This window comes from Pseudorasbora parva, chromosome 20, assembly GCF_024679245.1.
Source record: "Pseudorasbora parva isolate DD20220531a chromosome 20, ASM2467924v1, whole genome shotgun sequence".
NCBI lineage: Eukaryota > Metazoa > Chordata > Actinopteri > Cypriniformes > Gobionidae > Pseudorasbora > Pseudorasbora parva.
The window spans coordinates 43,973,407-43,988,023 of NC_090191.1; the positions used below are offsets into that span (position 1 = coordinate 43,973,407).

At 47.8% G+C, this 14,617-nt stretch overlaps 1 protein-coding gene across 5 annotated transcripts in view; it reads right to left on the reverse strand.

Moving 5' to 3' along the window:
* Positions 1-392: 392 nt before the first annotated feature.
* The window catches only part of phtf2 (putative homeodomain transcription factor 2), a 26,694-nt gene continuing 12,469 nt past the window's right edge, over positions 393-14,617 (reverse strand). For 4 of the 5 annotated variants that reach the window (XM_067428647.1, XM_067428644.1, XM_067428645.1 and 1 more), the window contains 13 exons: positions 13,705-13,864; positions 13,373-13,534; positions 11,670-11,817; positions 10,972-11,112; positions 8,835-9,014; positions 8,593-8,721; positions 8,193-8,459; positions 7,635-7,766; positions 7,320-7,406; positions 7,084-7,239; positions 1,808-1,903; positions 1,193-1,318; positions 393-1,108 (listed from right to left, as the gene is read on the reverse strand). In XM_067428647.1, the coding sequence (XP_067284748.1) occupies positions 1,088-1,108; positions 1,193-1,318; positions 1,808-1,903; positions 7,084-7,239; positions 7,320-7,406; positions 7,635-7,766; positions 8,193-8,459; positions 8,593-8,721; positions 8,835-9,014; positions 10,972-11,112; positions 11,670-11,817; positions 13,373-13,534; positions 13,705-13,864 (1,805 nt within the window). In that variant the 3' untranslated portion in view covers positions 393-1,087. The remainder of the gene's footprint in view (positions 1,109-1,192; positions 1,319-1,807; positions 1,904-7,083; positions 7,240-7,319; positions 7,407-7,634; positions 7,767-8,192; positions 8,460-8,592; positions 8,722-8,834; positions 9,015-10,971; positions 11,113-11,669; positions 11,818-13,372; positions 13,535-13,704; positions 13,865-14,617) is intronic. The other variant, XM_067428648.1, reaches the window with a different exon arrangement.

Here is a 14,617-nt window from a genome sequence, read left to right on the forward strand (position 1 = left end):
CATAGGCAAGCGTGTTTGAGTGTGTGTGTGTGTGTGTGTGTGTGTGCTTTTATCTGTACAGAGGGGAAGTGTGTGTGTGTGTGTGTGTGTGTGTGTGTGACGACGAGTCCCAGCACTGCGGCAGACCTGACCTGTTGAAAAGAGATGGCATTCATCCATCTAGCCTAGTCGGTATAGGGGCAAGCAGACATGCTGATGATTTAACAAGTTTAGCCAATTCCTCTCCTCCTATAGCAGTGAATGAGAGTGTGTGTGTGTGTGTGTGTGAGACACTACACTGCTCTGTCTGATGTGATACTGTCGTCGACGGCTGTATGATTATAATCTTCTTCCTAATGTTATCAATCTTGCACGTACAGAAATGAAGCCCTGAATAAGAGGCAGCACACACACACTTTTCACGAGGTTTATTTGTACAGTAAGTGACGAGTCATGTGACGTCCGGCCGAACCAACCGGTGGAAAACTGAGAACGTTTGACATTCATAAACAGAAGATCCCCAGAACTACACACACTCACACACACTCCGCTTCTCACATAGTGTTCCTAATGTAACAGAAATATGACCTAATCAAACCCAAAACACACACAACTAAAGTAACTGTAAATCCTCGTAACAAACCAGAGTTCAGAGAGGCGGATACATTCATCTCCAGCAAAACACACACACACACACACACACACACACACTTTGGTCGTCACACCGCCTGTCCCAAAACACAACACCGCGTTTGACTGAACCGGAACTGATCCTGCTGTAAAGTGCACATCTTGAGGCTTCCTATCTGCTGACACACACACACACACACACACACTCTGAGCTGTGTGTGTGTGTGTGTGTGTCCACGTCCTGATGGGTTTCAGTAACTCACAGCCGACTGTGGTCACATCCCCAGATAAAATAATACTTAAAACAATTGTAACAGCTAAAACAAATACTTGAGAATAAAAAAGAAACACTGAAAGGGTCAAATAATAAATAGCAGAATTGCACTCTGAGACGACCTCACGCCGGGTCAAGAGGTCATGGGTCAGGAAGGTCACCGCGAGTCTGACCTCGGGATGCTGGAGTCGCTCCAATTGGCCGTCATGATTTGATCTTCCACAGCTGTGAAGGAAACAAGCGTGAGTGAAGCAGCAACACACACACACACACACAAACACACACAGACACAGTTTGGCGAACTCTGACCTTCAGGTTGAAGCCCAACAGGTCGCTGATGACCCCTGACACGGCCGACAGAATGACCACCTGAGTGATGTTGTAGAGCAGAGGGTTCATGGTCAGGCCATACAGGCGGAACGGAGCGTCCAACTCCTGCACACACACACACACACACACACACAGAGAGAGAGAGAGTCAGCGGCACAACACACACACACACACAGAGAATCAGCGACGCACAACACACACACACAGAGAGAGAGAGAGAGTCAGCGGCACAACACACACACACACACACACAGAGAATCAGCGACGCACAACACACACACAGAGAGAGAGAGCGAGCGAGAGTCAGCGGCACAACACACCCACACACACACAGAGAATCAGCGACGAACAACACACACACACACAGAGAGAGAGAGAGAGAGAGAGTGTCAGCGGCACAACACACACACACACACAGAGAATCAGCGACGAACAACACACACACAGAGAGAGAGAGAGAGAGAGTGTCAGCGGCACAACACACACACACACAGAGTCACCGGGGTGCGACACACACACACACACACACACACACACAGAGTCACTGGGGTGCGACACACACACACACAGAGTCACCGGGGTGCGACACACTACCTTCAGTAATTTGGTGGCCAGTTTGAGGACGTTATTGACCAGAGTCAGTTCTTCTTTCTTATTTGGTTTCTTCTCCATTTTCAAGTACAAGTTGATCTGAGGCACAGAAACACACACACACACACACACACAGTTCATGAATATTTAAAGTTCTTCTGCTCATTTGAGCAGGTGATCAGGTGTTCAGGTGATCATGTGTTGAGGTGATCATGTGTTCAGGTGTTGAGGTGATCATGTGTTCAGGTGATCATGTGTTCAGGTGTTCATGTGTTCAGGTGATCATGTGTTGAGCTGATCATGTGTTGAGCTGATCATGTGTTCAGGTGATCATGTGTTCAGGTGATCATGTGTTCAGGTGATCATGTGTTGAGCTGATCATGGTCCTGTACCATGAAGCTGGTTTAGCAGGCTAGCCAGATTTGTTTAAGCTTAGTTTGTGCCAATCCTGGGTTTTAGGTACCATTAAAGTGGTTTGGCTTTTAGCTGTGTTCATCACCATAGTAACTTACGCTCCAGAGCTAACCTGCTCCAGGGCAGGTTATGTTCTGGATTAGAGATCTCAATCTGAAATTGGACCAATCAGCTGTGAGTAAAGTGACACACCTCTGATGCAATAAAGTCACTCCCCCTGTTTCTACTCCAAATTAAAGGTAACTGCATAGTAAATGGTTTTTAAAGACTAAAGTGTCTGGCTTTTAACAATGCTTATTTATAAAAAAATAATAATTTTGAATGATTTAGATATAACTTATGTAATTATTATACCTTTAATAAATTACACATTTATCATTTTAGTTAATCAATCATTAATAGGCACTTTGTTAAAATTAATACATAAGTCATATAAATAACATCACCTGCATAAAGTCATATGGATAAGCTTTAAAATCAATAAATAAAACTAGCCTATTAAAAAAAAAAGAAGCTTACTAAGCTTAAATGTTCAATTTTCTCTATATCAACTAAACTAACTTCATAACTTTTACTTGCATTGACGTATACTATTTTTCTTAAAGTTGTCCTCTTTCATAGACAGCTTTTCTTCTTGCTGTGTATTTGTTTTATTTTAATTCTCAATATTTTTCAATCATGCAATATTCTGCAGAATAGAGAAATTAATCTCACTGATTGTCTCGCGAGAAGTTCATCTCAGTTCCACAGCGTGTGATTGGCTGTTCACTACTGATGTCACAGCTAAACTCCTGAACTCAGGATCAAAGCCTGAGTTGACAAAGAAAGTGGATGATCAGCATCATGGGACCAACAAAGCCTTAATACAATGGTTTGGTTTTGTCAACTCAAAACTAATCCTTTAACCCTGAGTTTGTTAAACTACCATCATGGTACAGGCCCCATGTGTTGAGGTGTTCAGGTGATCATGTGTTGAGGTGATCATGTGTTGAGGTGTTCATGTGTTCAGGTGATCATGTGTTGAGCTGATCATGTGTTGAGCTGATCATGTGTTGAGCTGATCATGTGTTCAGGTGATCATGTGTTCAGGTGTTCATGTGTTGAGGTGATCATGTGTTGAGGTGATCATGTGTTGAGGTGATCATGTGCTGAGCTGATCATGTGTTCATGTGTTCAGGTGATCATGTGTTGAGGTGATCATGTGTTGAGGTGATCAGGTGTTCATGTGTTCAGGTGTTCATGTGTTCAGGTCTTCATGTGTTCAGGTGTTCATGTGTTCAGGTGATCATGTGTTGAGCTGATCATGTGTTCAGGTGATCATGTGTTGAGCTGATCATGTGTTCATGTGGTCAGGTGATCATGTGGTCAGGTGATCATGTGTTGAGGTGATCATGTGTTGAGGTGATCATGTGTTGAGCTGATCATGTGTTCAGGTGATCATGTGTTGAGCTGATCATGTGTTCAGGTGATCGTGTTCAGGTAAACATGTGTTCAGGGGCCTGTACCATGAAGCTGGTTTAGCTGGCTAGCCTGATTTGTTTAAGCTTAGTTTGTGCCAATCCTGGGTTTTAGGTACCATTAAAGTGGTTTGGCTTTTAGCTGTGTTCATCGCCATAGTAACTTATGCTCCACGGCTAACCTGCTCCAGGGCAGGTTATGTTCTGGATTAAAGATCTCAAACTGAAATTGGGCCAATCAGCTGTGAGTAAAGTGACACACCACTGATGCAGTAAAGCCACTCCCCCTGTTTCTGCTCCAAATTAAAGGTCATTACATAGCAAATGGTTTTTAAAGACTAAAGCGTCTTGCTTTTAACAATGCTTATTTATAATAATATTAATTTTGAATGATTTAGTTATAATTTATGTAATTATTATACCTTAAATCAATTACACATTTATCATTTTAGTTAATCAATCATTAATAGGCACTTTGTTAAAATTAATACATAAGTCATATAAATAACATCACCTGCATAAAGTCATATGGACAAAGTTTTAAAATCAATAAATAAAAATAGCCTATAAAAAAAAAGATGCTCACTGAGCTTAAATGTTTAATTTTCTCTATATCAACTAAACTAACTTCATAACGTTTACTTGCATTGACGTATACAATTTTTTCTTAAAGTTGTCCTCTTTCATAGACAGCTTTTCTTCTTGCTGTGTATTTTTTTTTATTTTTTATTCTTAATATTTTTCAATCATGCAATATTCTGCAGAAGAGAGAAATTAATCTCACTGATTGTCTCGCGAGAAGTGAATCTCAGTTCCACAGCGTGTGATTGGCTGTTCACTGCTGATGTCACAGCTAAACTCCTGAAGTCAGGATCAAAGCCTGAGTTGACAAAGAAAGCTGATGATCAGCATCATGGGACCAACAAATCCTTAATACAATGGTTTGGTTTTGTCAACTCAAAACTAATCCTGTAACCCTGAGTTTGTTAAACTGCCATCATGGTACAGGCCCCAGGTGATCGTGTTCAGGTAAACATGTGTTCAGGTGATCATGTGTTCAGGTGATCATGTGTTCATGTGTTCAGGTGATCATGTGTTCAGGTGATCATGTGTTCAGGTGATCATGTGTTGAGCTGATCATGTGTTCAGGTGTTCATGTGTTCAGGTGTTGAGGTGACCATGTGTTCAGGTGATCATGTGTTCATGTGTTGAGCTGATCATGTGTTCAGGTGATCATGTGTTCAGGTGATCGTGTTCAGGTAAACATGTGTTCAGGTGATCATGTGTTCAGGTGATCATGTGTTCATGTGTTCAGGTGATCATGTGTTCAGGTGATCATGTGTTCAGGTGATCATGTGTTGAGCTGATCATGTGTTCAGGTGTTCATGTGTTCAGGTGTTGAGGTGACCATGTGTTCAGGTGATCATGTGTTCATGTGTTGAGCTGATCATGTGTTCAGGTGATCATGTGTTCAGGTGATCATGTGTTCAGGTGTTCATGTGTTCAGGTGTTCATGTGTTCAGGTGTTGAGGTGATCATCTGTTCAGGTGGTCATGTGTTCAGGTGTTCAGATGATCATGTGTTGAGGTGATCATGTGTTCAGGTGATCATGTGCTGAGCTGATCATGTGTTCAGGTGATCATGTGTTCAGGTGTTGAGGTGATCATGTGTTCAGGTGATCATGTGTTCAGGTGTTCAGGTGATCATGTGTTCAGGTGTTCAGGTGTTCATGTGTTCATGTGTTGAGCTGCTCATGTGTTCAGGTGATCATGTGTTGAGCTGATCATGTGTTCAGGTGATCATGTGTTCAGGTGTTCAGGTGATCATGTGTTGAGCTGATCATGTGTTCAGGTGATCATGTGTTCAGGTGTTGAGGTGATCATGTGTTCAGGTGATCATGTGGTCATGTGTTCAGGTGATCATGTGTTCAGGTGTTCATGTGTTCAGGTGATCATGTGTTCATGTGATCATGTGTTCAGGTGATCATGTGTTGAGCTGATCATGTGTTCAGGTGATCATGTGTTGAGCTGATCATGTGTTCAGGTGTTCATGTGTTCAGGTGTTGAGGTGATCATGTGTTCAGGTGTTCATGTGTTGAGCTGATCATTTGTTCAGGTGTTCATGTGTTGAGGTGATCATGTGTTCAGGTGATCATGTGTTCAGATGATCATGTGTTGAGCTGATCATGTGTTCAGGTGATCATGTGTTCAGGTGATCATGTGTTGAGGTGATCATGTGTTCAGGTGTTCATGTGTTCATGTGATCATGTGTTCAGGTGTTCATGTGTTCATGTGATCATGTGTTCAGGTGTTCAGGTGATCATGTGTTGAGCTGATCATGTGTTCAGGTGATCATGTGTTCAGGTGTTCAGGTGATCATGTGTTGAGCTGATCATGTGTTCAGGTGTTCATGTGTTCAGGTGTTGAGGTGATCATGTGTTCAGGTGATCATGTGTTCAGGTGTTCATGTGTTGAGCTGATCATTTGTTCAGGTGTTCATGTGTTGAGGTGATCATGTGTTCAGGTGATCATGTGTTCAGATGATCATGTGTTGAGCTGATCATGTGTTCAGGTGATCATGTGTTGAGGTGTTCAGGTGATCAGGTGATCATGTGTTCAGGTGTTCATGTGTTCAGGTGATCATGTGTTGAGGTGATCATGTGTTGAGGTGATCATGTGTTGAGGTGATCATGTGTTGAGGTGATCATGTGTTCAGGTGATCATGTGTTCAGGTGATCATGTGTTGAGGTGATCAGGTGATCATGTGTTGAGGTGATCATGTGTTGAGGTGATCATGTGTTCAGGTGATCATGTGTTCAGGTGATCATGTGTTCAGATGCTCAGGTGATCATGTGTTCAGGTGATCATGTGTTCAGGTTTTCAGATGCTCAGGTGATCATGTGTTCAGGTGATCATGTGTTCAGGTTTTCAGATGCTCAGGTGATCATGTGTTCAGGTGATCATGTGTTCAGGTGATCATGTGTTCAGGTTTTCAGATGCTCAGGTGATCATGTGTTCAGGTGTTCAGATGCTCAGGTGATCATGTGTTCAGGTGTTCAGATGCTCAGGTGATCATGTGTTCAGATGCTCAGGTGATCATGTGTTCAGATGCTCAGGTGATCATGTGCTCAGGTGTTCAGATGCTCAGGTGATCATGTGTTCAGGTGATCGTGTGTTCAGATTCTCAGGTGATCATGTGCTCAGGTATTCAGATGCTCAGGTGATCATGTGTTCAGGTGATCGTGTGATCAGATGCTCAGGTGATCATGTGTTCAGGTGATCAGATGCTCAGGTGATCATGTGTTCAGGTGATCAGATGCTCAGGTGATCATGTGTTCAGGTGATCAGATGCTCAGGTGATCATGTGTTCAGGTGATCATGTGTTCAGGTGATCGTGTGGGGAGCTCACCTGTTCGGTCAGTAAGATGGAGGTGTTGCTGTACTTGCGGCTGGTTTCGGAGCCCAGTGTGACGAACCTCAGCAGGTACAGCGACAGCGACGCGCTCCAGATCAACAGCTCCCAGTTATAATGGAACTCCAGGAACGTCTCGTGAACGTGAAGCAGCTGCAGGATACACACAGATCAGAGCTACACACACACACACACACACCCTCTCATACACACACACACCTCCAGAGACTGACCTGAGCACAGCAGATGAACACCACCGACAGCGTGAGAAGAAACGCAGAGGACACGATCACGTCCACCGAGCGCTGAGGACCGCGCCGCTGCAGAGAGAGAGAGAGAGAGAGAGAGTGTGTGTGTGTGTGTGATAGAGAGAGAGAGAGAGAGAAAGAGAGAGAGAGAGAGAGAGAGAGAGAGAGAGAGAGACGTGTGCTGTGCCGTCTGGGAAGGGTTCTTCTGGAGCCCACTGACTGTCAAAATCTGCCATGCATTGAATACTGAAGCATAAAAATATAGTCTACTCCTGTGAGTGTGTGTGTGTGTGTGTGTACCTTCAAGTACGAGCGCAGCGACAGCCACATCTTGATGTTCTGCACCTTCTTCAGCCGGAAATGAGGAACCTCAGATTTTCTGGCTCTCCGCGCAGACGTCAGGTGACCAAACAACTTGGCAAACAACAGCCGCTGAAAGAGCAGAGAGTTCAGAGATCAGTGGGGTCAGCGAGGTAGGTCAGAGATCAGCGGGGTCAGCGAGGTAGGTCAGAGGTCAGTGGGGTCAGAGAGCACAGCTGGTCAGAGAGATCAGCTGGGTCAGTGAGGTAGGTCAGCGGGGTCAGAGAGATCAGTGGGGTCAGCAAGGTCAGCAGGGTCAGAGAGCTCAGCAGGGTCAGAGAGGTCAGCAGGGTCAGAGAGATCAGTGGGGTCAGCAAGGTCAGAGAGGTCAGCAGGGTCAGAGAGCTCAGCGGGTCAGAGAGGTCAGACAGGTCAGCGGGGTCAGAGAGGTCAGCGGGGTCAGAGAGATCAGTGGGGTCAGCGAGGTCAGAGAGATCAGTGGGGTCAGAGAGGTCAGCGAGATCAGTGGGGTCAGAGAGCGCTGCGGTTCACACTCACCTGCTTGTACGTCCTCTCGGCCACACTGAGCAGAAAGAAGAACAGCCAGATGAGGCACAGGCGCACCAGCAGGCTCAGGGTCACCATGGCGATGACCCGGCGGTCCCCGGAGCCGGTGGCGATGGACAGGATGGCTCCGCCCCCGAGAGCCTGAAGCTCCGCCTCTTTATACTGGAACAGCCGGAAGGCAAACGGGGTCAGACCCAGTGCGACGGCAACCACACTCCCAAACACCTGATAGCCAATCCCTGGAGGGTAGAGGTTCACCTGAGGAGACGCATCACAGGTCAGACTCACACGCTACACACACTCACACTCACTCTCACACTCACTCTCACACTCACTCTCACACACACACACACACACACACACACACACACACTCACACTCCCTCACTCACCCTGTTCATGATCATGCCGCTGATCTCCAGCACAGACATGTCTGCTTTCTTGCATTCGTTTCCCTCCCACACAATGGCGCTGACGCGCTCCAGACCCGGGTTAGAGCTGTGAAGCCACGGCACATGACCCTTCCACACACACACACATCATCAAATATAAAAAACTCAACAAGCCTCATTTGTTACCAAGAATGTGTGAGTGAGTGAGAGTGTGAGTGTGAGTGAGTGTGTGTGATCCGCACCTGATGGAACGGGTCGTCTCTGAACTCCTTCTTCTCATTATCCGTCTCACTGGAGCAGGATGAGCGGCACTCGGCGCAGTGCAGGAAATCCTCCCAAAGCACATCTTCAGTCTCAGACTCGGGACGCTCAGAGTCCTGCGTACGGGAGCTGCGGGAGCTGCAGCCTGACTTCAGGCCCTCCTGACACACACACACACAGGAGAGAGGGTGAAAAAATTACACACCGTCACTGCTATAGGAGGAGAAGAATTGGCTAAACTTGTTAAATCATCAACATGTCTGCTTGACCCTATATCGACTAGGCTACTAAAAGAGATGCTTCCAGAGGTCACAGATCCTCTGCTTATTATTATTAACTCATCCTTGACATTAGGATATGCACCGAAAACTTTTAAGTTGGCTATGATTAAACCAAAACCGTTCGAAGTCGAGCAAAACTAGAAAAAAGCCTTCATCAATGAGAAGCAAAGAGCCAGGCTGAGGTTTGCCAGAGACCATAAGGATTGGACTGTGAAAGGGCTGGAGTAAGGTCATCTCTGATGAGGACTGGAGTAAGGTCATCTCTGATGAGGACTGGGGTAAGGTCATCTCTGATGAGGACTGGGGTAAGGTCATCTCTGATGAGGACTGGGGTAAGGTCATCTCTGATGAGGACTGGGGTAAGGTCATCTCTGATGAGGACTGGGGTAAGGTCATCTCTGATGAGGACTGGGGTAAGGTCATCTCTGATGAGGACTGGAGTAAGGTCATCTCTGATGAGGACTGGAGTAAGGTCATCTCTGATGAGGACTGGAGTAAGGTCATCTCTGATGAGGACTGGAGTAAGGTCATCTCTGATGAGGACTGGGGTAAGGTCATCTCTGATGAGGACTGGAGTAAGGTCATCTCTGATGAGGACTGGGGTAAGGTCATCTCTGATGAGGACTGGGGTAAGGTCATCTCTGATGAGGACTGGGGTAAGGTCATCTCTGATGAGGACTGGGGTAAGGTCATCTCTGATGAGGACTGGGGTAAGGTCATCTCTGATGAGGACTGGGGTAAGGTCAACTCTGATGAGGACTGGAGTAAGGTCATCTCTGATGAGGACTGGAGTAAGGTCATCTCTGATGAGGACTGGAGTAAGGTCATCTCTGATGAGGACTGGAGTAAGGTCATCTCTGATGAGGACTGGAGTAAGGTCATCTCTGATGAGGACTGGAGTAAGGTCATCTCTGATGAGGACTGGAGTAAGGTCATCGCTGATGAGGACTGGAGTAAGGTCATCTCTGATGAGGACTGGAGTAAGGTCATCTCTGATGAGGACTGGGGTAAGGTCATCTCTGATGAGGACTGGGGTAAGGTCATCTCTGATGAGGACTGGAGTAAGGTCATCTCTGATGAGGACTGGGGTAAGGTCATCTCTGATGAGGACTGGGGTAAGGTCATCTCTGATGAGGACTGGAGTAAGGTCATCTCTGATGAGGACTGGGGTAAGGTCATCTCTGATGAGGACTGGGGTAAGGTCATCTCTGATGAGGACTGGAGTAAGGTCATCTCTGATGAGGACTGGAGTAAGGTCATCTCTGATGAGGACTGGAGTAAGGTCATCTCTGATGAGGACTGGGGTAAGGTCATCTCTGATGAGGACTGGAGTAAGGTCATCTCTGATGAGGACTGGAGTAAGGTCATCTCTGATGAGGACTGGGGTAAGGTCATCTCTGATGAGGACTGGAGTAAGGTCATCTCTGATGAGGACTGGAGTAAGGTCATCTCTGATGAGGACTGGGGTAAGGTCATCTCTGATGAGGACTGGAGTAAGGTCATCTCTGATGAGGCCAGTTCTCAGCTTTGTCCAACACCTGGTCATCTGATGGTGAGAAGGAGGCCTAATGCATCAGTGTCTCACACACACTGCCATTTGGTGGAGGATCGGTGATGATCTGGGGGTGCTTCAGCAAGGCTGGAATCAGGCGGATTGGTCTTTGTGAAGGACGCATGAATCAAACCACCAACAAGCCTGACCTGGAAGAACACTTGCTTCCTTTTGCTCTGAGGACAATGCTCCATACAGCCAGGCCAATCCAGGTGTGGATGGAGGACCACCGGGGGTAGTGTGTGTGTGTGTGTGTGTGTGTGTGTGTGTTTGTGTGTGTGGTACCTCTGCAGTGTAGCCCTTCTTGTAGCTCTTCCTGTGGCGTAGTGTGCAGTCGCTGCTCTTGCGCTCCCTGCGGCTGTAGTTCTCTGGATCTTCTTCACTGGAGGCTTCATCTGACATGTTCTCCACAGCCTCAGGCACACACTAACACACACAATACACAGAACAGGTGTGGGTCACGATTTAGCACACACACACACACACACACACACACACACACACACACACTCAATCACTCACAAACACACACAGCTTTACAGTGCAACTCGCAATGGGGCTCGAGGCGCTGCAGACGCTCCTCTCTCTCTCACACACACACACCTTCGGCCCGCTCCATTGCAGTTCGCAGTGGGGCTCTAGGTGCTGCAGATGCTCCTCTCTCTCTCTCTCTCACACACACACACCTTCGGCCCGCTCCAGTGCAGCTCGCAGTGGGGCTCATGGTGCTGCAGACGCTCCTCTCTCTCTCTCTCACTCACACACACACACACACACACACACACACACACACACCTTCGGCCCGCTCCAGTGCAGCTCGCAGTGGGGCTCGTGGTGCTGCAGATGCTCCTCTCTCTCTCACACACACACACACACCTTCGGCCCGCTCCAGTGCAGCTCGCAGTGGGGCTCGTGGTGCTGCAGACGCTCCTCTCTCTCTCACACACACACACACACACACACACACACACACACACACACACCTTCGGCCCGCTCCAGTGCAGCTCGCAGTGGGGCTCGTGGTGCTGCAGACGCTCCTCGCTGCTCTTGCTGGTGATCCGGCCGTCCAGAGACACGTAGCCATTATCTGTCTCCGTCGCCTTATCGATCGACAGCTTCCACTTCCGGGACCTGATGGGATAAGAAGTGTGTGTGAGTGTGTGTGTGTGTGTGTGTGTGTGTGTGTGGGTGTGTGTGTGTGTGTGTGTGAGTGTGTGTGAGAAGCGCTACTCTCGTCTCTGACACCCGAGGCGGGAAGTGAACCGGTTTTGTGAGACAGAAACATTGGGGGAAAGTGCAGCATATGGAATAAAATGGCTACAAAATCCCTAAACCTGTTTTACTAGCCTGAGGTCTTCATCCTCAGCTCTAGTCAGAATATGAGTCTGCTGCTCATTGGGCTGTAATTATGGGGCGTGTTTCAACCCAACCAGGAAAGACCTCGATTGGACAGACAGACAACCAATCAGAGCAGCGGAGCAACGCATAACATTAGTTGTCGAATGTCAACAGAACTCAACTACACTGTGTTGCCAAGTCTCCGGTTTTCCAGCCAGTTGCTCTCCATGTCCGCGGGTTGAAGCCACCTCAATTATGGGATATATAGACCCAGGAATGGCAATTTTAGCAGCAACCTCTCCCAAATAACACACATTACCCCAAAACGCCATTTTTTCAGGAGACCCCCGTGAGAAGCTATTGGGATTGTTTTGGGCTAGTAGTTGGCGGGTTTTGTTGTAAAAACTTGGCAACCCTGTCTGCACGCGCGCTGGAATAAGTAACGTTACAAGAAAAAGAATTTAAGACTTTTTAAGATTTGTTTGTAAAAACAGAATTGAATGATACACAGAGCACTTCACAACACGATCATCATTTCTGAGAGAAATAGTGAAGGTGATGCAGATACGAACAAGCTCTCCGTTTAGGATTAGAACAAACTCAACTGGGCTGAGTTCGGCTGGGGGCGGGGCTGAGTTCGGCTGGGGACGGGGATGAGCTCTGATGGGGCAGGGCTAAATTCGGCTGGGTGCGGGGCTGAGCTCGGCTGGGGCGGGGTTGAGCTCGGCTGGGGCGGGGTTGAGCTCGGCTGGGGCGGGGTTGAGCTCGGCTGGGGCGGGGTTGAGCTCGGCTGGGGCGGGGTTGAGCTCTGATTGGAGCGGGGTTGAGCTCGGCTGGGGCGGAGTTGAGCTCGGCTGGGGGGGATGAGCTCGGCTGGGGCGGGGATGAGCTCGGCTGGGGCGGGGATGAGCTCGGCTGGGGCGGGGATGAGCTCGGCTGGGGCGGGGATGAGCTCGGCTGGGGCGGGGATGAGCTCGGCTGGGGCGGGGTTGAGCTCGGCTGGGGCGGGGTTGAGCTCGGCTGGGGCGGGGTTGAGCTCGGCTAGGGCGGGGTTGAGCTCGGCTGGGGCGGGGCTGAGCTCTGGTGGGAGCGGGGCTGAGCTCTGGTGCGGGCGGGGCTGAGCTCTGATGGGGGCGGGGCTGAGTTCGGCTGGCATCCAGGATAGTCAAAATATCTAAACTCTTAAATCAAGACGCATTTACTAGATAGCAAATTGACAAGATATTTTTCTTGTTTCATCCAGGCTACTGTTTTGCTGGAGACGGATGTTTCAGGAAAGGGATGTTGTAGCCATGGAGAGAAAGAGAAATAGAGAGAGAGAGAGAGAGAGAGAGAGAGAGATACACACCCTGCTTTAAAGATACCATGCCAGATCTCTCTGCAGAAGAAGACGAGGCCGCGTGGGCCGGCGGACAGCGAGCTCTGCAGCGCCCCCTCCTGTGTGTTATCAGTAGTGCTAGAGCCGTCGCCTTCTCTGTGAATGTCCACATGAGCGGCTTTCCTCAACTTCCTTTAGCGAGAGACAGTAAAAGTGCAGAATACTGAGAGAAGTCAAAACAGGGGCTCGGAGATCAGAGAGAGAGGAGAAGCAGAAGGCCTGAGAGACTCCACTCCGCCCGGACTAAAGCAATCTGGGATAGGGTTCAGTGCGGCTGAAGACACACACAAACACACACTGACCTGCGGCGTCTTCCACTCGCGCTGGGTTTGGGTGTGTGTGTGGAGACGATCTGGCAGTGCACGGTTCCCAAAAGCAGCATCAGCCACACGGAGCCAAACACCTCAGTGACTGGAACACCATGAGGCTCGGAGACGCTGAAGAACAGCAGCGCCGCGACCACTGCAACACACACACACACGACATGAAGAGCTGCAAGAACACACACTCTCTCTCACACACACTCACACACACAAACACCGTCCCTATACCGACTAGGCTACTAAAAAAGATGCTTCCAGAGGTCACAGATCCTCTGCTTATTATCATTAACTCATCCTTGACATTAGGATATGGGCCGAAAACTTTTAATTTGGCTATGATTAAACCACTTATTAAAAAACGCAACTTGATCCTAAAGAATTAGTCAATTACAGGCCAATCTCGAATCTACCGTTTCTATCTTAAACACTAGAAAAGGCAGTGTCTTCACTACTATGCTCCTTTCAGACAGAAATGTTATCTGTGAGGATTTCCAGTAAGGATTTAGACCGTATCATAGCACTGAGACTGCTCTCATTAGAGTTACGGTGTGTGTGTGTGTGTGTGTGTGTGTGTGTGTTTTAGACCGTATCATAGCACTGAGACTGCTCTCATTAGAGTTACAAATGATTTACTCTTAGCATCTGATTGTGGTTGTATCTCTCTATTAGTGTTAGTTTAAATCGCACTTATCTGACCGTGATCAGTTTGTAGCAGTAAATGAAGAGATGTCACACCGATCACGAGTTCAGTCTGGAGTACCGCAAGGCTCAGTGTTAGGACCGCTGCTCTTCACCCTGTATCTGCTCCACTGGGAGATATCATTAGGAAGCATGGCTTAGTTTTCATTGTTATGCTGACGATACTCAGCTCTATATTTCCTCACGCCCTGAC